The 25,975-nt window shown below is 39.5% G+C and overlaps 1 protein-coding gene across 6 annotated transcripts in view; it reads left to right on the top strand.

Annotated features, from left to right (window-relative positions):
• The first annotated feature begins 11,753 nt into the window (after positions 1-11,753).
• The window catches only part of Lnpep (leucyl and cystinyl aminopeptidase), a 111,990-nt gene continuing 97,768 nt past the window's right edge, over positions 11,754-25,975 (top strand). For 4 of the 6 annotated variants that reach the window (XM_090331591.1, XM_090331592.1, XM_090331589.1 and 1 more), the window contains exon 1: positions 12,465-12,695. In XM_090331591.1, coding sequence (XP_090187717.1) covers positions 12,677-12,695 — 19 coding nt within the window. In that variant the 5' untranslated portion in view covers positions 12,465-12,676. Of the gene's footprint in view, positions 11,794-12,464; positions 12,696-13,438; positions 13,609-25,975 lie in introns of those variants that run through there. The other 2 variants (XM_090331594.1, XM_090331593.1) reach the window with 2 other exon arrangements.

Below are 25,975 nucleotides of genomic sequence, written 5' to 3'. Positions count from 1 at the left end.
CTTACATGCATGTGATGTATATTAACTAAATTCATACCACGTATACTTCACTTTCCTAATGCATTCCTCCTTCCCTCTCTTTTTTAAGTCTTTAATGAATTTCATAATGCTGTTTTCACATATATAATATAGTTCTAGTGTGTTGTCTCCATTGCCAACACCCTATCCTTTCCCTAGCACCCTTCCTGCTGATTTCCTCAGAGATCTCTTTTTATATGTTATTGTTATTATTACTTTTAGGTCTGCATTTCACATATAAAGAAAAACATTTTTCTTCTGAGATTGAGTTACCTCTCTTGACAGGATGATCTGAACAGTTCCATCCATTTCCTACAAACAACATAGTCAATTCTATACATACATGGAAATATCACAATGAATGCTCTTGTACTCAATATACATTAATTGCTATATTAGTAGCAAATAACATTAACAATCAATTCACAAAATGATATTAATATAGGAAAGTAATATTTTAAATTAGGAAATTTTCAAATATTCATAGGTAAAAATTCATTAGAAAATATTGGAAATACTGACTTCATTAAAAATAGGAAAATATTCTATATCTTGCCCTCATTTTTTTTCAAACTTACTTCCCAACAGTATCTTTTGCTAATTGATTTTGCTACCCTTCATCTACTATGCTGTCCTAACCTACTGTGCTCAGCTTTCTGTTTTCAGCATTGACTAAGTATTCCTCATTTTTAGTACCTAAATATGTAATTTCCCAAGCCTTTCTCTGCTGAAGAACATGTGTGCTTTAAGTACAATATCTCAGGTTCATTCTTCTGTAAAGAATTCCATATTAATGTTATTCCATGCAGTCTTCTGAACAATACCACATTTAAAACTACAAGTTTTCTGTTAAAGAAAGTAGAAAGGACTTAAAAGAAACTTTGCTTTGCAATGATCAAAGGAAACTTCTGACCTGAAATAACTGTGTACAATTCATGTGAAACAGACAGAGCCTTCTATGGCAGAGGCTTTGTGGTCAGACCCTTGTTCCTGAGATGGATAATGCAACTCACACTCAGGCTAAGATAAGGTTACCTAAACAGCTATTGATTAAAGAAAGAGAATGGATAGCAGCTAAACATTTGTGTTTCTGCATTCCTGTTAAAAGTTGTGCCTTGAAAAGCTAAAGCCATTCCCTCTAAAATCAGGATGCCCACTCTCTCCACTCCTCTTTAACATAGTATTAGAATTCCTAGCCAGAGCAATAAGGCAAGAAGCAAGAATAAATGGGATCCAAATAAGGAAAGAGGAAGTGAAACTTTCTCTCTTTGCAGATGAAATGATTCTGTACATAAAGAACCCTATAGACTCCACTCCCAAGCTCCTTGAGCTGATTCAAAACTTTGGCAAGGTAGCAGGGTATAAAATTAACCCTCAAAAATCAACTGCCTTCCTCTATGACAATAGTGAGAGGAACGAGGCAATAATCAGGACAGCAACTCCTTTTGCAATAGCCTCAAGGAAAATAAAGTACCTAGGAATTAACTAAGAATGTAAAGAACCTTTTTGATGAAAACTTTAAAACCCTGAAAAAGAAAATTAAAGCAGAACTGAGGACATGGATAAAACCTCTCATGCTCTTGGATTAGAAGAGTCAACATTGTGAAAATGACAGTCTTGCCAAGGGCTATCTACAAATTCAACGCAATACCTATCAATATCCCAATGTCATTCTTTAAAGAAATAGAAGAGGCAATCCAAAATTTCATATGGAATGATAAAAGACCTCGTATAGCAAAAACACTTCTTAGCAGAAAGAACAGTGCAGGAGGAATTTCAATACCAAACTTTAGACTCTATTACAAAGCTATAATTATCAAAACAGCTTGGTACTCACACAAGAACAGGCCTGAAGACCAATGGAATAGAACTGAGGACCCAGACATTAACCCACAGGCCTATGGCCACCTAATCTTTGATAAGGGAGCCAAAAAAATAGAATGGAAGAAAGACAGCCTCTTCAACAAATGGTGCTGGCAGAACTGGTGAAGCATCTGCAGAAAACGATCCTTCTTTGTCACCCTGCACTAGGATTAACTCCAAATGGATCAAAGACCTCGATATAAAAGCTGATATACTGAAAATTTTACAAGAAGGAATAGGAGATACAATAGGTCTCCTTGGCACAGGTCGAAACTTTCTTAATTAGGACCAAGAATCACAACAAATCAGAGAAAGGCTGGATAAGTGGGACTGCATTAAACTGCGGAGCTTTTGTATGGCAAAGGACATAGCTAGTAAATTAGTTAGGAAGCCTACAGAGTGGGAGAAGATCTTCACCAACCATACAACGAACAAGGGCCTCATATCTAAAATATATCAACAGCTCAAAAAATTGAATCACTCCAAAACTAATCTCCAAAGAAACAACCATCCCATTAAAAGATGGGCCAAATACTTAAAGAGAGTCTTCTCTGAAGAAGAAACAAAAATGGCCTATAGACACATGAAGAAATGCTCAACATCTCTGGTCATAAAAGAAATGCAAATCAAAACAACTCTAAGATTCCACCTCACTCCAGTTAGAATGGCCAGGATCAGGAAAACGAATAACAACAGATGCTGGAGGGGATGTGGCCAGGAGGGATCATTACTACACTGTTGGTGGGAGTGCAAACTCGTTCAACCACTATGGAAAGCAGTATGGCAGTGCCTCAAAAGACTAAATATAGAGCTCCCCTATGACCCAGCGATTCCACTACTTGGCATTTACCCAATCGTCCAGAAACAAGGACATACTAAATCCACTAGCACAATGATGTTCATTGCAGCACTACTTACCATAGCAAAGATATGGAACCAACCCAGATGTCTGTCAGTTGATGAGTGGATCAACAAGATGTGGTATTTGTACACAATGGAATTCCATGCTGCTGTCAGAAAGAATGACATCGCCCCATTTATAAGGAAATGGAAAGACTTAGAAAAAATCATATTAAGTGAAGTAAGCCAGCCTCAAAGTAACATAGGCTCAATAGTTTCCCTCATCTGTCATAATCAGTAGAAACCTTGGGCTCTCCTAGCAGAGATTCGCAATAGAACAAAATCTAGATTCATAAGGCCATATAGTATGAAGCTAAATGTAAGGACCTCTAGGATAAAGAAACAAAAGCCATATAATGAGTGATTGTTGTCCCTAATGTACTATGTTATCTCTCATCTCTTTTACTGTCCCTGGTTATCTCATATTGTTACAAAATTTCACCTTGTTATCTGATATATTTTATGTATGCTTAGTTGGATATTTGAAATAGGAGAGGGAAGGGGGGAAATCAAGTTGTGGGGGAGAGGGGGAGAGAGAAATGGGGACTATGACATGAGAAAAGCTATCAATATTTGTTAAGTAATGTACCTTCTATCTGGTGAATATAAGGTAACCCTTTTATTAATTATTATAAAAATATATTTTAAAAAGTTGTGCCTTGTCTATAGATAACAATCATAAGACTACTGATCAAAGCAACTTTGTGCATATTATAGTTTTACCTTATACAAATGTCATTATCAAATAGATAAAATACATTATATATCTAGTATTATATAATTGTGCCTCCAGGAAACCTACCTATTTGGATTTTAAGGATAAGGTAAATATGCCAACTACTGAATTTTCATTCTCACTGAGTCTTGAGAAAGAAATAGCATCAAAAGAGCTAGTCTTCAAAATTAAACCTACAAGAGGTAGTCTGAAAAAAGAAAATAGCAAATGCTTTTGTTGAAATATTTCTTACTTTAATTAGTTGCCTTCATTTTATAATTTCACCATTGCGCACTAATTTCTCTGGGCTAATAGAAGGGTTGCACATATTAAATTATAACTTCTAATCAGACTTTAATATGACTTAAAAATGGATATTTATTTATTTGTAGCTTGCTAAGAGAGAGGTCCCTGAGGAAAGAGAGGATCTTGATGATTGGGATTAGACTGAAAAGCAGATTTTGGAATTCTGGAGATGGCCCCGAAAACAATGGTTGAGGAAGAAGGCCTAAGAAACACTCACCTGTCTCTTACTGGGTGTTATACACAGATAGCAACTGACAGATATTTGAATGTGAAAAGAAAATTAGGAGATGGGACATAGGAAAACTGAAAGATGAGTTTGCACTGCAATTTTGCATCAGGCTGATCTTGTTAACACTTGATTTTTTTACACATTTGTGCCATGTGTTATGCATTATGTATGTATCTTACAAGCTTGTCCTGGTTGGCTCAGTATAGTATATCATAAGTGTCTTCAAAGCAAAGCTGTAGCACTTGTTTTGGTTTTAATTATCTTTGGTACTTGTGCACTTTCGGCCCTTCCTAAATGTTTCTAAGTGACTGACAACTTGTGCTGGCAGCCTTCAGCCAGAGGGTGGAGAAAAGCACCTGAGTCAGCTGAGATTCAGCCAAGAACCACAGTCAAGTGTAATTTACTGCATAAATATTACAGGACACTCTCCTGCTAAAACACAAACAAATGGGTGAAGGACATGTGTTACAGAAGGAAAAATTAGGCTCTCTTTCAACAGCTCTGGAACAAATAAAAGATTAAAAAACTAAATCAAAATGTACAAGAGTATGAGTGTTTCCTTTGAAAGAGCAAGATCAATAATTTTTTCCAGCTGTAGATCATGTCTAAAAAATATCTGATATGCTTTCTGACTTTTATAGAAAAAAACCCTGTGGTTTGCCCATCACCCCGTTACTTCTAATCTTATAATCCGGGTTTGAATGTTAACTCAACATGGAAAATTGGTTTGGTCAGAACATTCTTATTTTAATTTATCAGCCTAGTACCATCAGTATTCTAGAACTTGGCTTCTATCTCAATATACTTTCTCAGGCCTATTTTTTTGCATGCAATCTAAACAGTATTAAAATTCATAATTTTGGTAGGAAACACATCTTTAGAGGTGAATTCCTGGCAGCCTCTGTTCTAAGTGTACTTTGGGTAGGGTAATCACCCTGTCCTCACTTTGGAAGAACTTGTCTTCCATTCCTGAAGCCCAGGAAGTGGTATGCCATTTGTCTCCAACACAGAGGTGGGACATGTTTAATGAAGGCAGAATTTGAGCCCTGAGAGTATAACCCCAGAGGTCTACTCTACTCTTCAATTCCATATTCTCTGTCATGTGTTCTAGTAATTCCATTACATATAGTTAACTGATTACCAGCCATACATAATCATCAGTAATACTTGGCATAATCAAGATTTTTATGGACTACTTTAGACTGACTAGGATAAAGCCCAGGAAGCCATTTTGTTAACATGGTCTCTGACTGTACTACTCACCATCTTAGAGTATAACTTCCAGAGTGAAGATTTCTTTTCAAGCATTTCTAGTAGCTTTAGTGTACCTATTTGCAAAAGATGTATTAGAACCTGCAGGATTTTCTACAGCATTTCTCTATATCTAAATAGGCCAATGCTTAATTGGATGAATCTAAACATAAGGATAGGAGCCAGCTTAAGAAGAACAAAGAACACACTCGTAGTGTGTGATTTGTATTGCTATTTAATTCAAATCAAGCATGATTATTATAGGTATGTAAAAACACTTACCTCCTAATGTTTTATATGATTCATCCATTCAAAGTTATAATTCAGTAAGTTTTAGTATAGTCAGAGTTGAGAAGCTATGAATATAATTTTACATTTTTGCTTCCGTTGGAGAACCAAGGTCTTACATACACATGGTAGACAAGTGCACTGTCCTCAGAACCACATACTTCCTTCTAGGGCATTTACTCCAATAGGAAACCCTGTATCTCTTAGTAGTTACTTATTATTATTCCTTCTCTCAGTGTCAGGAAACCACTTATTTTCCTTCTGTCTCTAAATTTGCTAAGTTTTGGAATTTTATATGAACGAAATAATTTGACTAACTTCTTTCACAGGACATAATATATCATGCATCAGAGTTTTGTTATTGCAAATTTCAAGTATACTACATGTTTAATTTGCCCATTATTGGTTGAACATATTAATTATTCATAATAATCAGAAATGCTGTTATGAAAATCTTTAGCACAGATATCTTTCCAGTTGTTTAGGGTAAATACCTGGGAGTGGAATTTCTGGTCATATAGTGCCTCTACATTTAACTTTTTAAGAAATTTCCAGACTGTTTTCAAATGATGCTGCATCAGTAGTGTATGAAGGTTCCATTTTTTCTACATTTTGCCAGCATTTACCACAGCTGGCTCTCTGGTTCTGTCATCCTAGTGGCTAGGGTTCTGGCATCTGGATGTATCCCAAGACAGCAAAGAAACAGGAAGGGAATTTGGCTGTATGCAGAAGGGAGAGACAACACAGAAGACAGCAAGCAAGAGACTTGGGAAAGGGGCTATGACTACACTTTTTTTGTCTTATAACACCTGGATCTAATCTAGTTTCAGATTTGACACTTCCTACAAGTCAGCATTAATCTATTTCCAAAGCTAGAGCCCTCATGATTACCTTCCAATAGGTTCCATATCTCAAAAGTTTTGCCCCTTTATCGTTACTATTCAAGGAGTCAAATTCCATTAGGTGGACCTGTTAGGGTTACATTTAGACCATACCAAAGTCATAGTAATATTGAACATATGTTCATATGTTTTTGTCATTTCTGTACTTCTGCTGTCTCCTTTAAATCAGAGTATTTTCATTATTGAAATGTAAGAGTTCTTTATAAGTCTTTATGAATCAAATGATTTGCAACTATTTTCTCCATTTCTGTGTTGCTTTTTCATTTCTAGATGTTATTCCTCAAGTTCCAATTCATCTTAATACTTATTTGTTACAACAATGATGTTCTGAGTTGACTAATGCTCTACCAAAATTTTACATGTTAATATTTTGCCATCTCTCCGAGTGTGACTTTATTCAGATAAAGGATTGTTGCAGAGTAATTTAGGGTAATATTGGAGTGGATACATGTTCAATCTCAGTAGAGTTCTTACAAGAAGGACAACCTTGAACACAAAGAAGCATGCCACTACTAGAACTAGGAGAGACAACCAAAACAGATCTTTATCTGGTGCTCTGAGAGGGAGTACAGCCTTTCCAGCCCCTTCATCTCCTACATCTGTTCTCCAGAACTCTGAGATAAACTCACTAAAATTACAGTTTTAAAGAATCCCTAGGAGAGTAATATAGGTGCTTAACATGAGAATTAGATTTATGCTTCAGTTTCAGTGGTTACATCAGGTTGAAATTCAACAATTGATAATATTGCATTTATGCAAATAATTTAATGAAACCTAATTAAATCACCTAGTTCTATGAAAATTACTTTATCTGTGTACGTTTCATAGGGTTGGTTCTATTTTAGTTTGACTGAAACAATATATCGTACTAGATAGCTCCTTACATGCAAAAAGGGGAAATTTGAGTACTCATAGTACTCATGCCTCAGGCTTCTGAGTGCTGAAACTACAGGTGGGTGCCACCATGCCTGGCCCTGTCATAGCGCTTTAAAAAGTATCAAAATACTGCTGAGACCTACCCGCCTTAAATGGACATAGAAAGGTTTTGATTTTCTTCCTCAAATATCCCCTCCTTTCTGTCATATGAACCAAAGGAAGTGACTCTAAAATTATCACTTCAAGACTGCTTTGCTTGAGAAAACAATCATGCTAATTTTTATGCTCCTGGTGGGTGGATTCAAAATGTACAAAACACAATTTCAGGGAGTGAAATTTTTGGTGAATTTTAATGGATAATTTCTGAGAAAAGTTTTCTTGCTATTGACAAAGAAGTATGAAGAAAAAGGATTCTTTTTCCTCCTTAATGACAGCCACATTCTTAAAAATATATTTTTATTTTCTTTAAGTAGTCGTACAAAGGAGTTACTACTCATTCAGAGCAGTTTATGAAATATAGTGCCTCTTGATCTTAAACGTTCTCCCCCATCCTCTATTTTTTTTAATCACATAATGGTTGGTCTTTCAAAAAAATTGCTCACACAAAGGATATCAGGATTAAAAACATGGGAAGTTGAATTTGTGATGTGAAGGAGGTTATCCAAGTCTTCAGAGTTGCTATGTGAAATGATAACTTCCTCTTTGTTTTAACTAGTTTGCTTTGGTTTCTGTAGTCCAGAGCTACTAAACTGCCATACAGCTAATAATGGAACTGTTCCTTTCTAACAGTTACTTTCTTTATTTGGCCAACTATTCTTATTAATGTGCAAACTATATAAGAAATCTCTTTGCTATTTGTTCTGCATTTTTGGTGTGCACAAAACACTTTAAAACGTGATGTAACTTCAGACATCATTAGTTCACGCATAGTGGATGTGCTGAAGATGGATAACGAGGAAATGAGATATTGTCCCTAGTCCTTTAGGAGGCTGGAAACTTCCCACTGTTCATTCCTGTAGCAGCTGCTGCTTTTTTTTTTTAAATTCAAGACTGCTGAGTAAAAAAATGTTTCCATAGCCAGGTTCCAGTGGCTCATGTCTGTAATCCTAGCTATTCAGGAGGCTGAGATCTGAGAAATGCAGTTGAAAGCCTGGGCACAAAAGTCTGTGAGACTCATCTTCAATTAACCACCAGGAAACCGAAAGTGGTGCTGTGGTTCAAGTGGTAGAGCACTAACCTGAACTGAAGAGCTAAGGAACAGTACCCAGGCCCAGAGTTCAAGTCCCACAATTGATGGGAAAAAAAGAATTTCCAAATGTGGGCTAGGAGTTTGGCCTAGTGGTAGAGTGCTTGCCTAACATGCACAAAGATCCGGGTTCAATTCCTTGGTACCACATACATAGAAAAAAGCTGGAAGTGGTGCTGAGGCTCAAGTGGTAGAGCTCTAGCCTTGAGAAAGTCCAAGGACAGTGCTCTGGCCCTGAGCTCATTCCCAGGACTGGCAAAAAAAAATTTCCAAATGTGTGTGCTGAACCAATATATTGCTTATCATTTATTTCGTATCAGCTAGACCATTTAATAATAGTGGTACATTTAAAGATGACATATCTATTCATAATTGATGGAATAGCCTTGTAGCAATTGCATGTTAGCTGTATTTTTAGATCCCTTTAATAGACAAGAACATTGGGGGGGGGAATATAAGATAAAGTATTTCACTATGTATACCTGATGTACTGATCAAGCCAAGGTATTTGATGTTCTCATCTCTATATTATTTTATGCTTTCAGCCTTTGCATTCATGTCTTCTATTTATTCATAAAATATAGTAAGATATTTTAAACTATAGTCACTATAGGCCATATGAATTCATCAATTCTATTGAATGTAGATAATGTACCATTATCTAACCTCTCCAATATGTCCCTACCTCCCACTTACAAATTACTGGTAAACATTCATGTGTGACAGGATTCATGGTATCTGTTGTCTGACTTGAACGCATCACACAATGCCCTGTAGTTCAATTCATTTTGTTAAATGTTAAGCCCACATCTTGGGGCCTAAACTCAGCTGGGATGCTGTCCCTAAGCTTTTTACTCAAGGCTCTATGACTTGAGACACAGCTTCACTCTGGCTTCTTCGTGTGTTTGTATGTGTGTGTGAAAGAGAGAGAGAGAGGGGGGGGAGAGAGGAGAGGAGAGACAGGTAGAGAGAGAGAGAGAGGCAGAGAGGCAGAGAGACAGAGACAGAGATTAATTGGAGATAAGAATCTCATGGACTTTCCTGTCCAGGCTTTGATCTATGATCCTAAGATCTCAGCCTCCTGAGTAGGTAGAATTACAGTCTTGAGCCTCCAGCACCTCTCATGGCACATTTTTCTTTATAAACAAAGCTGCTTGATATTTTTCCTTTCATTGGTACAGTTAAACATTGAAATTTAAATGTTACAATAGTATACAACAATGAACCTGAAAGTTATAGATGGCTATGGGAGATAAGAGCCCTTTCTCTATTGGTAATGAATATTGACTTGGTAATCACTTAAAGCATTATAACCTTAATCTAAAGAGGAATTTATTTAGAAACATAATGGGTTTTAAAAGTGAAACTCTAATATTTTGCTTCAACAAAGTCAAATGTTAAGATATCAAACAACAAACAATGAAAGAAAATTATCACTTCTTTGGGGGTAAGTAGGCTTCTGAAACATACTGGTTTTATTTACTTTTTATCTCCAATATAGAAATCATGAGTCCTTTAAATGGCTAATGTCTTTGGGTATGTGAGAATAGTAAGGATGAGAGGCAAGAAGTTGGCAAAGAAATTATTTGTCTTGTTATCACAGATATCTCCGATAGGCATCTTGATCCAGCTGTATTTGCTAATGCAATTGTGAAGCACTTTTACCAGAATTCTTCAAAGCTGAAGTATTTAAACACCAGATAACGTGTTTCACACTTAAAAGCATGATAGACTGTAGCTTACAGGTAAGGTGAGGTGATTTAACAAGCTATGGAGTTTTAAATATCTTGGATACTAAGTGCTTTGGTTGAAAAAAAATAACATGACCTGAAAGAATAAGGGTTTATTATCTAAGCAATAATATACGAGGGCCCATTTGAACAAAGCCCAAGTTTTTTTTTTAATACCATATGATATTTGGACATCCATATCCTCCTAGTCTTGTGCTTTACTTTCTGAGTTAGTGTAAGTCCCTTTTTATAGAGATGGGGGCTAGAGGAAGGGCTCCCGGTTACCTTTCACAAATGAGAAGAGGAATCATATGATAGAACAGAAACAAATCAATCAATCATTCCCACAAAGGAATTGTAACATGCACAGAGAAGTAGGACTCTTAATATCACCATGCCCATTCCCTTGCTCACTCGAAGTACTCATTGCACACTTTTCCAGGATCAGGATACAGGTCCACCCCACCCCCGCCCATTCCCAATTACTAAAGTAATTATCTGTTCTTCCCAAATTTGCACTCTTGGAAAGATTAATAATTAAAGGACAGATCACAAGCATTGTTTCAGTCAGGAGTGCTGTGAAGGAAACAAAAGCAGAGCCAAGTCTTGACAGCGTGGATTATGTGTGAGGCTATTTTAGATGTGTGGTCAGAGAAGGGTTCTCTGCAGAGGTGACATCTGCTGAGACCCGAATGACAAGTGGAAACCAGCAAGAACAACACGAAGCGGAAGGGCAGAGGGCTGTTCTTGGGCGAGGAACCTGCGGAAAGCGATGGTTACTAACGTTGGAAGGACTGGCACAGCTTGAAGGCCTCTGCGGTCAGCGCTTGGTAAGCATGTAGATGAGCTCCCACGGTTCGGTACTAATATTTCTAAGTGCAATTTGGTATGCATGTTAAGTTTTAAAGCAGGAGTGGGAAGTAATCGATGTAAGACAATGGACATTTCAAAAAAAACACGATATTGCACTTTTGAGTCTTCGAACCTCAATTTCTAGCTCCCCGTGTCGGTCCAACACTCTCTTGGCCATCTCTGTTAGCCCAGGATGTTTGCACACGCGGAGACTTGTTTGCACCCCACACCCTGCTGCGGACAGCCTCTGCGGAGCTTGTGACAGTTGGCAGGCTCAGAGCCAGACAAGTGGCAGCCGGAGCCAGGGCTGAGGGAGGGGAGGGGGGAAGAGGAGCCGTAGCGGCGGGCCCGGACGGTGGTGGCGGCGATGCTCGGGCGGCGGCCGCCCCGAAAGAGCCCTCCTTAGAGCTCTCACGGCCCCGGGACGTTCAGTCCCCGAGGCTTTGCGGGGGCATCCAGGACCTGGCACCGTAAACAATAGGGCTCCGAGGCTGGAGGCTGGCAAACGCACGCGGGCGGGGGCCGAGGGGAGCCGGAAAGGCTCGGGGAGCTTCTCCGGCCCAGGAAGGCCGAACCGCGCTCGGAACTCCCGTCTCCAGCGCCCCCAGGAACCGCAGGTGTCAGTTTAGGGCTGGGCGGGCGGGCGGGCCTCTACTCACACCCTGCAGCGCCCCGGGCGGGGTGGTCCGGGTCGGACGATCCGGCACCGGGTTTTGCCGTCCGCCCATCTCTAACAGCCCGGATTCCCTTGCCCGAGCGGTACCTAGGCGCGCTCCTCCGGAGGGCCGCCCCGCCAACGCCCAGCCTCCACCCCCGCCCGCGACCCCTCTGGACCCCCTTCCGGTCGCAGTCCGGTCCTTAACGGGTCCGGACCTCAACCCACGCTTCACAGCCCGGGGAGCGACTGTGGTCGCCGTCCGTTCCCGCGGCGGCCGCAGATGGCGACTTCTGGGGCCCCTGGGCGAGGCCTCTCCCCACCACGCCCTCCGGACGAGCGGCCGGCTCGCCGTCACAGCGCCCCGCTTTCATGTCCTGCGGGGCACGGATTTCGTTGACTCTGGCACGACTGGGGAACGGGGGTTTTCCCGCGGAGCGTCGACGTCGCGGGCCCCGGCGGGACGCAGCCGGCGCAGGCCAGGGGCTCCAGGGATAGCGCACCCCTCCGCGCCGCGCCGCGCAGTACGGGGCGGGGGCCGAGGGCGGGGCTTCTTCACGCCCCGCCCCCCTAAGACACGCCCCCGGTATGGCTCCTCCCCCGCCTCCGAATTTGGCTTGGTTGGAGCGCTGGCGGTCGCTCTGGCCATCTTCGTTCCTTGTGCTGCAGTCGTGAAATCCCGGAACGACGGAGTCTCAGAAGGGCGGAACGGCGCCGCCCCTCGCCGCACCTCCCTGGCAGTCCTCCGAGGCCGCGCTGGGCATGCTCAGTCGGCAGGGCCGCTTCAGCTCTCGGAGTGGGAAGCCTGGGCGCTCGGCTGGCGAGGAGCCGCGGCGAGGGGGAAGATGGAGCCCTTCACCAATGGTGAGTGGGCGGCCCGGCACCCGGGTTCCCGGGCTCTCGGCGGCCCCGGGGGTCGTGGACAGCGGTGACCAGCGAGCTGGGGCTGCAGTCGCCCCCCCCCCCACCGCGGCCTTCCCCCGCCCTCCCCCGAGAACTGGGGTGAGGGCGGCGGAGCGCGGCAGCTGGGAGGGGGGCGGCCGAGGGGGGCGGGTGAGGGGAGGGGGCGGCGGGCAGGGCCCCGCGCGGCCGGGGGCTGGCGTGAAGGTCAGCGCCGCTGCCCGCCCGGGCTGCGCCGGCCCCCGGCTCCGCTGCGCCGCGCTGCCAGGTGAGCGGACCACAAAGTTTGCGCGGAAGAGGGGGCAGCGGAAAAGTTGGCCGCCTCGTTGACCCCCGAGAGGGGGTGCCGGTCCCGAGCGGGCCGAGTGGGGCTGGCGGAGCCGCGGCTGCCGCGGGACTCGGCTGGCGCGCGCCCCGGGAGCTGCCCCCCTGCCCTTCACCGAGTTGCCAGCATGACTTTCCGTCATAGGGCGGGGTGGGGTGCGGGCTTCGGCCGGGTGGGTCGTGAAGGGGGGGGTGTGGGGGGAGAGGAAGGGGAACTTACCGAAAGGCAGGGTTGGCTCCGGGTCCCGGCGAGGTGGCAAGCACCCCGCCGCCCTCCCGAGCGTCGGTCGGTGGCGGTGGCCCGGGGAAGGAAGGACCCTCCCCCTGGCTGTCCAGTACTCCCCCCGCCCCGGGCCTCATCCGTGTTTTCTAGTCCATCAAGGGCCCCCCCATCACGGTGAGATCACAATGTGACAGGAGGCCGGAGTGGAAGCAGGCGCCTGCACCCGGAAAACAGCCCCGGCCATGCCGGGAACAGGGAGAACACAGTCCCCACCTAGTTAAAAACCATGGCTTTTGTTTGGACCAGAAGTGCGGCAGTCGCAACGTTGGGGTGAGATTTCTTACTCTGAGTCTATGCATTCTTCCTGACCATAGCCCAGGGGGAAGCCCGCTGATGAAGATGCTAAGTGCGAGACTTAGGGGCTCTGGGGTCAATCGGTGTTTCCTAGGGCGGGGGGCTGGGGCTGGGTACTTCAGGTCGGTGGAATATCGAGATAATGGGAAGCAGTCTCTAGCCTAGGTTGTTGGGTGGGGGGCGAGGTTCCAGGACCTCTGAAAGATCAAGACTTTGCCCACTCTTTTCCAAACCCCAGCCAGACTTGGTTCTGCAAACGACTCGCAATAATCTCCTGGTCCCCAGTTCAGCACTCTTTATTCTACAGCCATCTTTGTAAATGTGCTGTTTAATCAGGCTTAATGATGACAACTTGAACTCTGAACTTCCTCTTCTCATTCGGGTCCTCTTCGTAATTAACCCAAGACTCAAAGACGAATCTGGTGAAGTTCACTCAGAGAATTAGGAAGACCTGCAGAGGCAGGCATCTGCATAGAGAAACCATTTAGGACTGAAACATAAAGAATGTCTAAAACACAGGTCTTAAATCCTTGCAAATGAATCACTCCAAAGCTTATTCTTTGTGCTAGGCAGAGTACTTGGGGGTTTCTATATTTGTAGGATTTTTAAATGTGAAGTTTCACCCAGTTCTTTAAAAAAGAAAAAAAGTCTCCACAACAGGGATGAGTTCCCGGTGTGTGTGGTCTACAGGAGTATTGTGGGTTTGTTCAGCCCATCACCACCCAGGGCTGTGGAACCACTAGCCTGCGGGCATTATGAGACCCAGTGAAAGCATTCGGTTGTTGGTGGGGGACAGTGTGCTTTTCATAGACTGCCCCAGGCTATCTGCCTGCAGAGCTCATTTTTTATGTCCCTGGAATGATATAGTATCCAAATGACCGTTTGGAGAAAAGTGACCCCACTCCTAACAGCATTAAAGTGCATTCTCACATCTTAAAAAGGAGTGAGTTTTTTTCCTCCCCTCATAGAATATGCTGCTGCAAATAAGAATATTTGCAAATTGTCATATTTTGAAGGACAATGGAAGAATCAGAGAGGATTTAAAAAATAAGCAGATTTTGAAGTTTCATAAAGGACATTGCATTTCTAATTCTTTCCTATCTATTTTCCAGATTTTTCAAAGTCCCTGGTGAAGACAGATTGACAATGTATCATTTTAGTTAATGTAGTAATCACTTACCTTTTAAAGAGGAAAATAAAAACTGGAACATGCAGTGTAAGCAAGACAGTAGTTATTGATAATCTGAAATGCTTTGAAGGTTTACAGTAGGTATTTACCACAAAACTTTTTGAAAGGTTGACTGTAGAATTTTCTGGTGTCTTCAAACAACATAGTGTAATGGAAAATATACTTATTTTTGTATTTAATCCTTCTAAACAGAAAAATATTTACACGAAATTTTCCCATAGATCTATGTGTTGTCCAGCTGAATATTTTATCATCTTAGAACATATGATTGAAAGATTTCTAAAAGCTCAGAATTGGCTTTGGTTCCACAGTCACTCTCTTCATAAAGCATTTCCCAATTAAGCTATCTTGTATATATCTATATGTATACACAGAGAGAAGGATTCTAACAAGAACAGATTATATAAGTCTGAACTGCATATCGTTGAGTTATAATAATTTCATTATTTGACCTACATTTGTAAGAGAAGTGAACTTAGTTTCTATTCTGTCATTCTGGCTTCTAGTTTTGTTTTTTGCTTTTTGGGTTTTTTTTTCCTCCCTAGGGCCGTGCTTACTAATGGGTTCATCTAATGAATATTCAATGTTATTATACTCCTGAAACCTTTTGGTGTTTCCAGAAAGGGTTTATGAGGCTGTGCCTTAATGCCAGGAATTGGCTCAGGAGATATTTTTGTCCTTGTCCTTCAGAGGTACTAGTGACTATAAGACTGAAGACTGGACATTAGGTTTAGATTTGGACCTTTGATGACTTTTTTATGGGGGAGGGAGATGTGTTAGATTAGTGCTTAAGATTAGTTTGGCAGTAACTGTGTTCTGTGAGACAGATATAAATGAAACTTTGAGGAAGTAGTGACTTCTATATTTTCCATCACAACAAAAAGTTGATGGCAATGTTTAGGTAGAGGTATCTAGATTAAGGTATGTGATAACTTGATATCTATCTACTTTTGTCCTTTTCATTCAGGGTTAAAATATTCAGAATAAATTGTTTACCCTAATACATGTCAAAACTTTAGCTCAACCTCCATAATATGACTGAGAAAACCTGAGGTTGGTCTCTGAAGTCTCTTACTCCATTTTGAAGATAGTAGGAATATTTACTCCAAAGGAGTATTTGGTAAATTTAGTAAATAAACAAGTTCAGGATTTTGAAAATAGCACTGAATAAATTTCCTCATATTATATTTTGTCATTACTTACTGACTTATGATGTGATTTGAAATATATTTATTTGAAGCCCCTGAACTGAAAACATAAGTGTGTCATTTTTTTAAGAACAGAGGACTCCATGAATCACTTATTTCTACATCTTGGTGCATAATAAAACAAAGGAGACGTTTTTACAAATGTAATTGTTTGCGTTGTTTTGACTAGTATCTGAAAGTATTTTTCAACAATGCCAGGTTTGGGCAACATATATATTTTTGGATAGAAGAACATTATAAAATTGTGTTGTCATGTTTTTGTCTAATAAACAACAGGTGTTCTATAGATATGTGTATATTTCTAGGGAAAAACTTTTACTATTATCTCAGAAATATTTTGTTTTCAGATATATAAATAAACAAAAAACATTCACACAAACATTTATGCACATATAGTTAATTTGTTCCATGATAAATTACTGTATTGAGAGAAAACATAAAGTAGAAATTTATAATTTCTCTGTGATATGTTGTTTTGTTTTTGTTCTTTTATGTTACTTTTTAAATTTCAGTAGATAATATGATATAAAAGTTGAGGTTTAGCATCATTGCTATTTGGTAACTAGAAATCAACCTAGTTTTTATTAGAAAGTAGAAGCAAAAAACTTCTTTCGTGTTTCCCATGTCTGCAAAAATGTCTTGAGATAGAATATAAAACAGCATAGTTTAGTGATTATCATACATTGATGTCTGATCCTATATCTGAAGGATACAGAACTATAAGCAAGTTATCATATAGCACAGGAACTATTATGATTTCCTGCTGTATAATTCAGTCAGACACCACCTTTGAGTGTTCATTTATAAGTGAACTTTCTTGCTAGGTATAGTTACAGAAAACTCTGCAAACCCATCATCACATGATGCTAACTAAAGAGAACTGATTGGAAGAATTGGGTTTTGTTTTTATGCTAGTACAAAATTACAGAAATACAGAAGAAATAAAAAGCAGTGCAACTTTGTCTAAGATAATATTCTAGTGATGAAAGAATGTATAGAATGGCCTTTATATCCTTTTCATAGAATATTTGTCACCAATACACTGAGATTTATACTAATTTATGATAGTATCCCTATTAGGATGTAGGGATATGGAAACGTCAAATCAAGATCATCCAAGACTTTGAAGTAGAGTGTAGATGGGGCCTGAGGAGCTTGGCACTGGAGGGGAGATGGTTGGTGTAGCCATGTTCTGCTGATGATAACCTCAAGTCTTGCAAACTGCAGGAGTTAGTGCCGAGCTAATACTTCCAGGCCTTTTCCTATCACCACTGGAACAAAGAGAAAATTGGTATTTTTAAAGCTTGAATCCTTAGGTATTTTCTGACCATTTACAGGAAACCAGAATTGGGAATGGAGGGAAGTTTTGGAGTGCTTTGTGTCTTACAGTCTTTGTAGAGAAGGTGGCTGCTCACTACAGTAGTGTTTCTGGATGACATGAAGACATCCTGTGTCTGTAGAAGGGTCTTCAGGAGACCTTTGTAACCTGATCCTCTGGCATAATCCATCTGTGATTACCCAGAGGTAGCACTTCGAATCTTGCAAAAGACCTTCAGAGAATATTGGAGCTTAACAGAAAAAAATTGGGAAGAAGATAAAAAGAATATGGAGATTTGAAGGTAAAACAGGAAATTGCTACATAGAAAATTTCAAAATGGTTGTGTCTTAAGCTGTGCCACTCTTAGCTCAGAAGGGAGCCTTTTTAGGGGAGCAAGAACCTAAATGTAGTCTTTCCACCTTTATGAAGTTAAATGATAGGAGTAGAAGGGGAAAGATAGGTAGGCCTGTTTGGACAAACGTTATTGAGAAGGCGGGAGTGAATGAGCCTTTGAACGTTCTAGGCAGGAGATAGAGAACATTGGCTTGGAATTTTTTTTTTTTTGCCAGTCTTGGGCCTTGAACTCAGGGCCTGAGCCTTGGGCTTTCCCAATGCTAGAGTTCTACCACTTGAGCCACAGCACCACTTCTGGCTTTTTTCTGTGTATGTAGTACCAATGAATCAAACCCAGGTCTTTGTGCATGGTAGACAGGCACTCCACTACCAAGCCAAACTCCAGCCCATTGTCGTGGAATTTAATTGGTGTTTTCTTTTCTTCATAATCAGGAAATTTATAGTCAGTTGTAAGTTATTACTGTTTATTTTCCAGAGTATTTTAGAGTTCAAGGTAAAAAATGCAAAAATGGCTAAAATCATCTACACTTTTCTACCATAAAAGCAGTTTTTCTTCTTTTGTAGCCTGTTGTGGTGTTTTGTTTTGTTTTGTTTTGTTGGTGTTGATGGATTTTGTGTGTTTGTGTGTGCCAGTCTTGGGGCTTGAAGTCGGTCTGGGCACTGATTCTGCGATTTTTTCGCTCAAGACTAGCTCTCTACAATGAGAGCCACAGCTATATTTCCTGAGTAGTTAGGATTATAATCAAGAGCCACTGGTGTTTAGCTACTATTGCCTGTTTTTTATTGTAATGTATAGAACGGTTACAGTTATATTCGCCAGGTAGTAGGTCATTACTTCTCAAACATTGATACCCCTTCTACTATAGCCTGTTTTTAATTCACTTTTCTACTATTGTTTATGGTTGAACGATGAATTAATTTAAAAAAATTACTGTACCATCTAAATTAAGAGGAAACCAGATTATTTGCCAGATGATGTTTGGGCTAGCAAAGAGTGTCTAAAGAGAATAAAGCTTTGTTGTAAAAGGCCCTTTGAAGTTTTTTTTTTCTTCTTTGTATTGCATAATGAACGTTTCATGTATTTCAGGAATATAGTCACTGAAGCAAAATATGAGTCAGTTGTGTGTACTTTTCCAAGTTGGGGCATTGATGATAGATTTTCCAGCTCCTGAGTACTACTTGGGGAGGTAAGCCAATGATACAGGATTTGGTGAGTTGAAGAGGCTTCTTGATTTTCTGTAAGAACACTATCAGAGAATAGAGAGTGCAATGAGAGGATACCTCTGTGGGTCAGTGAGCCCCTTCTTCTGCAGCAAATGAAGACCAGGGCTGTGTGGTAATGGTTCTCAGGCAATTAGAACAAATGCTAGTTGGTATGTTAGAGGAAATTTCGATGGGAAAGGAGTCTTTGGTGCATGTTACTTCTTATAGCTAAAACAGTTACTTTTTAAGATTTAAAATAACATCCATCACCAAAATGGCATTATGTAATCTAAAGGTCTCCTGTAAAGAAGAAATGCATAAAAATTGGCAGGAATACTTGAGGAGAACTAGGTGTTTAAAATATCTTTAAGTTGATATTGGTAGTATGATCTCAAGATAAAAATAGAACCACCACTTGTCTAGTTTCAGTTACACAAAGGCCTCCATGTTCAGTAAGGAACTGCTGTCCCACTAGCGTGGGACTAGTATTCCCTAATTTACCAAGATCACATACGCAATCATCCTTACAATAATTATACCCTTAGCAGTAATTTCTCTGCTCTTCAAACTGGTTACTAAATGTCATCCCTTATAGCCACTGATTGGGTGGCGACATTAAGAAAACTCTGATCACAGAGTATGTGTGGGGTGCTCTTCTGTATAAATAAGAACTGCATTGCTCTTTAAAGTAGCAGTCTGTCTTTTGTATATATTACTACATGCTACTGAGTGACTTTCCAGTGGGAATAAACACACAGAATGCCCAGTGAAAGATCTAGTTTGATGGGAAGGAAGAGAATGTGGAGGAGGGAGTCTGTTACTCTCCAGAATTTTCAAAAATCAAGATCAGAATTCAACTCAACATTTTCCATTTCCATCTTTCATTTTCTGCGCTTCATGACTGGAGACCTATTGTGCATCTGAGGCTAAGTGGTGCAGTTAAATCAATTCCTTTTCCTGCAGTACTGTAGGGCCATCTGGGTGACCTGTGTTGAGACACTTTGCCCTTTATTAAAGAGCCACACAAGCAATTCCTAACTCAATTAGATTCAGCCTTTAAGAAGGAATTTTCTAGTATTCCACAGAGTTGTTATGAAGGTCACACACAACCTTTCACAGAGCCCTATGGAAAGAATAAAGAAGGTCATGGTCTGTTATAGCTACCCATTGGATAAAGTCACCAAAAGGCACAGTTCAGCTAGTGATATAACAAAATGGCTTGTGTGATTTGTTAGTTATAGTACGACAGCATGCTAGTCTGATCCTAACCAGAAGGAAAAACTATGGTTGTTTCTATTTTAATGTTAATTAAAGGATAAATATCAGATATATTTTGAAAAGAAATAGAACCTAATCAGTGCTTTAGCAGCCATATACTAATTGCTGTTGAAATAGGAATGTTATATATATTGTGATGTGTAGTACTGCAAAAACATTGATTCATAACTCTTCTTTCAAGTTTTTCCTGTAATTTCTTCTCTTTCTTACTCATTATGCTTAGGGAGCATAGGACCAGGAAATAGGCAGTACATGTCAGTTTTGGCTGCCTCAGTGAAATAGCAATAGTCATTTATCTATTCAAAGAGAAAGGTACCAGCACAGTTAATTTTGCCTCTCTTTTACACTTGCAGGTAGCTGTCTTCTATGTTCTCACTTGGCCATTCCTCTGTGCAGGTGTGGAGAAAGTCAACTTTAGTGTTTATTCCTCTTCTTGTAAGAACTCTGTCTTTATCAGATGTGGGTCCTGTCCTAGTTGATCTAATTTAATTCTAATCACCTAACCTTAAGTCATTTGTTATCACATTGGGGTTAAAGACTTCAACAAATGAATCTGGAGAGGATCCCAATTCCTGAGAGGAGTATTAATTTTGTCAGATTATCAGGGTAAAGAAGATTGTGGGTTTTTTTTTACATAGGAACAAGTTATTAGAATTCATAATCTTATTTAGAGATGTTCAAAGGAGCATAGATTGTTCATTATTTTTTTCTTCTGAAGATAGGTGTGCAGAATGACTCGTCCTTATGTGTGTTTATTCCAATGCTTTTTCAAATGGTATACTGAGTTTTCATGCTTAAATAAAAAGGTTTGGAGAGTTAAGGAAGGTTTTTTTATCTTTTTTAAATCTTCAAGGCCATTATGCTTCTCATTCGGTTTATTCTCAAGACCTCTCATTTTCTGAAAAATGTCTGTGAGAGCTTTTATGTATGAGTTATACTTTTAGATACCATGTTAGAAATTAACACTGAAAAAAAAGCTGTTTTCCAAAACATAAAAGGTAAGTGAGACACATTACTTCTTGGTGATACACATCTTTTTTTTTTTTTTTTCCAGTCCTGGGCCTTGAACTCAGGGCCTGGGCACAGTCCTTGGACACTTTTTGCTCAAGGCTAGCACTCTGCCACTTGAGCCACAATACTACTTCCAGCTTTTTTTGTATATGTGGTACCAAGAAATTGATCCCAGTGCTTTGTGCATGCCAGGCAAGCATTCTACCACTAGGTCATAATACACATCTATTAATGTCTGGCTTAATACAAGATAACTGAATTTTCAGGTTGGGGCTTCATGCAGTTCATTGTAATATCATATATCATTCATAGCATGAAAAAGTATTGTACATTCATGATAAGGAGGAAAAATATAAAAATATATAAAATAACATCTTATTATTATAAAAATAATTTCACTTTGAAGATCCTCTGGGAGTGTATTGCAGCTTCCCCAAGGTACTGTGCCACTTCTGGTTACTTGAGACATTAAATCCACCTTTTATCATAACTGAAGAATAACCTAGGTGTCCACAGAATTTAGGAAGTGACACTGGAATTGAGAGCAAGTAGGCAGAAATGCTCTAAATGCTCTGGCCTGGAATATCTGCCAAGGAGCCACCTTATTGGATATCTGCTTGACAGTTCCTCAGCATTTCTTCCAGCATTCAATGATTTTAAAGCAGGGGAGATGCTGAAGTTTTTAAAACTAATTATGTTATGAAATTTACTTTTAAATCCTTGTTTTATTTTTTAAACTTGAAGAATTTTTAGTTTGTAGCATGTACAGACTTCTAACTCATACCTAGTAGTGGGACATAATTTATCTTCTCAGGCTTTTTAGTGAATTAAGGGTCTTTATAGCTAAGCTCTACATAGCCCTGTCTGTAGACCTAGGGGTCTAGGATGACACAACATATTTTGCTTAGATATAGAATGATATAGAACTTTAAGAGAATAAAAGTCAATCCATTCCTTTCTTCTGGGCTGTCTTGAGCCATGAATAACTAGATTGATCTATGTTTCCAGCTTTACCCTGTGCCTAACTAGGTCATTTGGGACCAGCCTGTGAGGTTTGTCTGTACCTGAAACCTAATCTGTAATTAGCTTGCTATGATATGGTTTCCATGTAACTGGCTGTGGGAAAATGAGGGCACATACAAATATTCACCCAGAATGTTGGACTCTCACATTCCACACTGGCATTTTGTTGGTGTGATGGGTGATAAAAGGTATTAACCTAGTCCCATCACAAAATGTGTAGACATCTTTTATCTTGTCCTTTTCCTAGAGCAAATTTAATAGAACAGTTAAGCACATAAGACTTACTTAAAACATTATTTTATCCTACCAACAACTATTATCTGCTTCACGTCTCTCTCACATAGGAAGTCATAGAAGGCAACCTAAGGTGTCCAGTTAATTTATCCTATCGTATAAAACAAAATGGAGGACAGACATTCTCCACATTGGCTTCCCTTATATGGAACCAATATGTGGCTAAATAATACATTTCTATATAGAAGTGTGTGTCTTTCATTTTCAGAACTGCTATGTGTCTCAGCTGTTGGTAAGAAAGTTTTCTCTGTCTAGTTATATTTTGGTAGTTTCTTTTTTAATTAAAATTTTATTTTTTAATTAAAAAAAGCTATGATCAAATGTACATCCTACAATGTACATGTAGGTTCAGGTTGACTAAACTAGACGTCTTTGTAATCCATTAAAACATTTTGGAACAGACAAGTAGCCCTTTACTCTGCTAGTGTTTGTTTTAAGCATCAGGAATATGTTTTACTGAGAAGACTTTGTGTGGCTCCTTTATATGAGTGGACAGAAAATAACCTAGAAAGACTTGGAATCTAGCATATAGTAGTTTAAATGAATTAGCTTCTCAAAATGACCTTTGTATGATTAAAATCAGTAATGAAATCCTTCAAATTCCCAATTATTGGTATTATATATACTAAACTTAACGGCAAAATAACAGCAGTTAGAAAATATATCAGATGTAGTGACACATTCCTGTAATCTCTGCTACTCAGGAAATAGGGATCAGGAAGATTGCAATTTGAGGTGAGCGGTAAAAATTTAGGTGTTATTACAACAAATAAGCCACATATGTACACATATAATCCTAGCTATGCAGGAATCATCAGGTGGAATGATCTCAGTCCACAGCAAATCTGAGAGCATTGTCTGGAAAAGCAAACTAAAGACACAAAGAGTTGTGGACATTGTCAACTGGTATAGAGTATCTGCCTGGCAAGTCAGAAGCCCTGAAATTGTATAGATCATTATATAAAATAGAATCTTTTTCCACTTAGCTTGCACTCAGCATAATTTTTCATTTAAAAATTATTGAATAGTGTTCTACTGTAACATCATTTTGTTTTACCATTTGATGTACATTTTTCAAGCCTTTGCTTTTATTTCTTTTATATTTATATTATCTTTCAGTAGCTCTGCAAAAGAGTTGTCATTCCAGTTGATGGAATACAGTGCATCTTGATCAATTCCATCCCCTTTATCAGTCTCCCTAAAGCCTCCCAACTCCCCTCCTCCCAGTTTTCTTAATTTTGCAGGATGTGTCTTGAACTTCATGACTGCAGTCTTCCCTTTTCCCTTTTCCTCTTTTAATTTGTCTGCTCTCTTCACTTGTTATCCTCCCTCATCCCTTCTGAGTACCTATTTCTTGGTGTTTATTTTGTTGGACTGTGAGTTAACCTTTCTAAGGTATTATGCTTTTTTTGAATTCTCCCATGAAACCACCATACCATTCTGAAATGGTTATTTATTTATAAATTAATTCTAGATTCCACATATGAAAGAAAATGAAATATGTATCTTTTTTTGTCCCTCTGAGCCTGACTTCACATAATAGCCTTTTCCAGGTCTTTTCATTTCTTGGCTCATGATGCAATATCATTCTCTCTATGGATGAGCAAAATTCCACTGTGTACATATACCATATTACCACATTTTCTTTACCCTCTAGGGGCTGTGGTGTATAGTGAGGCAATGAACATGATTATGCAGGAGGCCTTATTGTATGCTAATGTGTAATCTCTTGGAAAATACTCAAGTGGAATTGCTGAATGGTATAGAATTATGCTATGCTTAATTTTTTGAGGAACATCTATACTACTTTTCAGAGAGATTGAACATGTTTACATTACTACCACTAGTATACTAGGGCTTCTTTTTGCCCATATACATACATCTGTTATTGTTTTTATTCTTGATGATGGCCATTCTAATGGGGTTGTGTGGTGCTGTATTTTTTTTATTAGTTGTGGGACTTGAACTCGGGACCAGGACACTTTTCCTAAGCTTTTGTGCTCAAGGGTAGAGTCACAGCTCCACTTCCGGAATTCTGGTGGTTAATTGGAAATAAGTCTCATGGACTTTCCTACCCAGGCTGACTTTGAACTGAGCTCCTCAGATCTCAGCTTCCTAAGCAGCTAGGATTACAGGCATGAGTCATCAGCACTTGGCTTTAGTATTGTTTTGATTTGCACTTCCTTTATGGCCATAGATGATGAACATTTTTTCATGTGTCTATTGGCAATATTTACTTCTTCTGAGAAGTCTCTGTTTAGCTCATGTGTCCTTTTTTTTAAAAAAATTTATATTAGGCCATTTTTTGATGAATAGCTGTGAAAAATCTCACAAACTGTAAGTTGTCATTTTGGCTTGTTACTGTGTCCTTTGCTGTGCAAAAATCTTTTAGTTTGATGCAGTCCCATTTATTGATATTTTTCTTTAATTACCTGTACTTCTGAATCTTTACTTAGAAAGTTCTTGTTTATGTTGAGTTATAGTATTTCTTCTACTCCTTCCCGCAATAGTTTTGTAGTTCAGATCTTAAATTTAGGGCTTTGATCCATTTTGAATTGATACTGATGCGAGGTGATCCAGTTTCAGTCTTCTTCAGTAGCTATCCCTACAGTTGTCTTAGCACCATTTGTTGAAGAGGCAGTCTTCTTCCTCTTCCTCTTGTTCCTCCTCTTTCTTCCTTCTTCCTCTTTTGTGTTTGTTATTTGGTTGTATCATCTTGTTGTTTTATGTTTTAATTTTCTGCTAAGGTTTCAAACAGATTGTACATTTCACAGCCCCATCAGCAGTATATGAGTGCGTTTGTTCATTCAGTATGGTTAATCGTTTTAATTTTAACCAATCCCATACATGTGTGTAGTAGTGTCTCCATGATTTATCTTTGTACTTCCTTAAGGAATGTTGACATTGATGATCCTTTAGTGACTTTTTTTAACCATTCATTCATCTAATAATTGTCTGTTTTATTGAATGGTAAGAAGTTGTCATATACTCTGGATGTATGAGAGATAATGAAATGCGTCTATATTACATAAATATTTGTAGTAATAGTTCTTTCTGTACAAAAATGCTAAAGCTATTCCTTTATCATTTTCTTTTTTTTTTTTTGTCAGTCCTGGGCTTTAAGCTCAGGGCCTGAGCACTGTCCTTGGATTTTTCTCGAGGCTAGAGCTCTACCACTTGAGCCTCAGCACCACTTCCGGCTTTTTCTAAGTATGTGGTACTGAGGAATCGAACCTGGGTCTTTGTGCATGCTAGGCAAGCACTCTACCACTAGGCCAAACTCCCGGCCTCTTTTATTATTTTCTACTCTCTGTAGTTTTCTATTAAGAATTCTATAATAATTTAAATTGTCCTTACATTGTATGTAGTAGTCAGTTTTTTTCTTCCATTTTTACCGTAATAATTTTTGACTTTGCTTAATTACTTGTATCTTAGTTTGGATTACTTAGAGTTTATTCTTTTTAG

Source organism: Megascapheus bottae, chromosome 4 (genome assembly GCF_031878675.1).
Source record: "Megascapheus bottae isolate mThoBot1 chromosome 4, mThoBot2.hap1, whole genome shotgun sequence".
NCBI lineage: Eukaryota > Metazoa > Chordata > Mammalia > Rodentia > Geomyidae > Megascapheus > Megascapheus bottae.
Note: the sequence above shows the minus strand (reverse complement) of the source record. Positions and strands in the feature narration are given on the sequence as shown.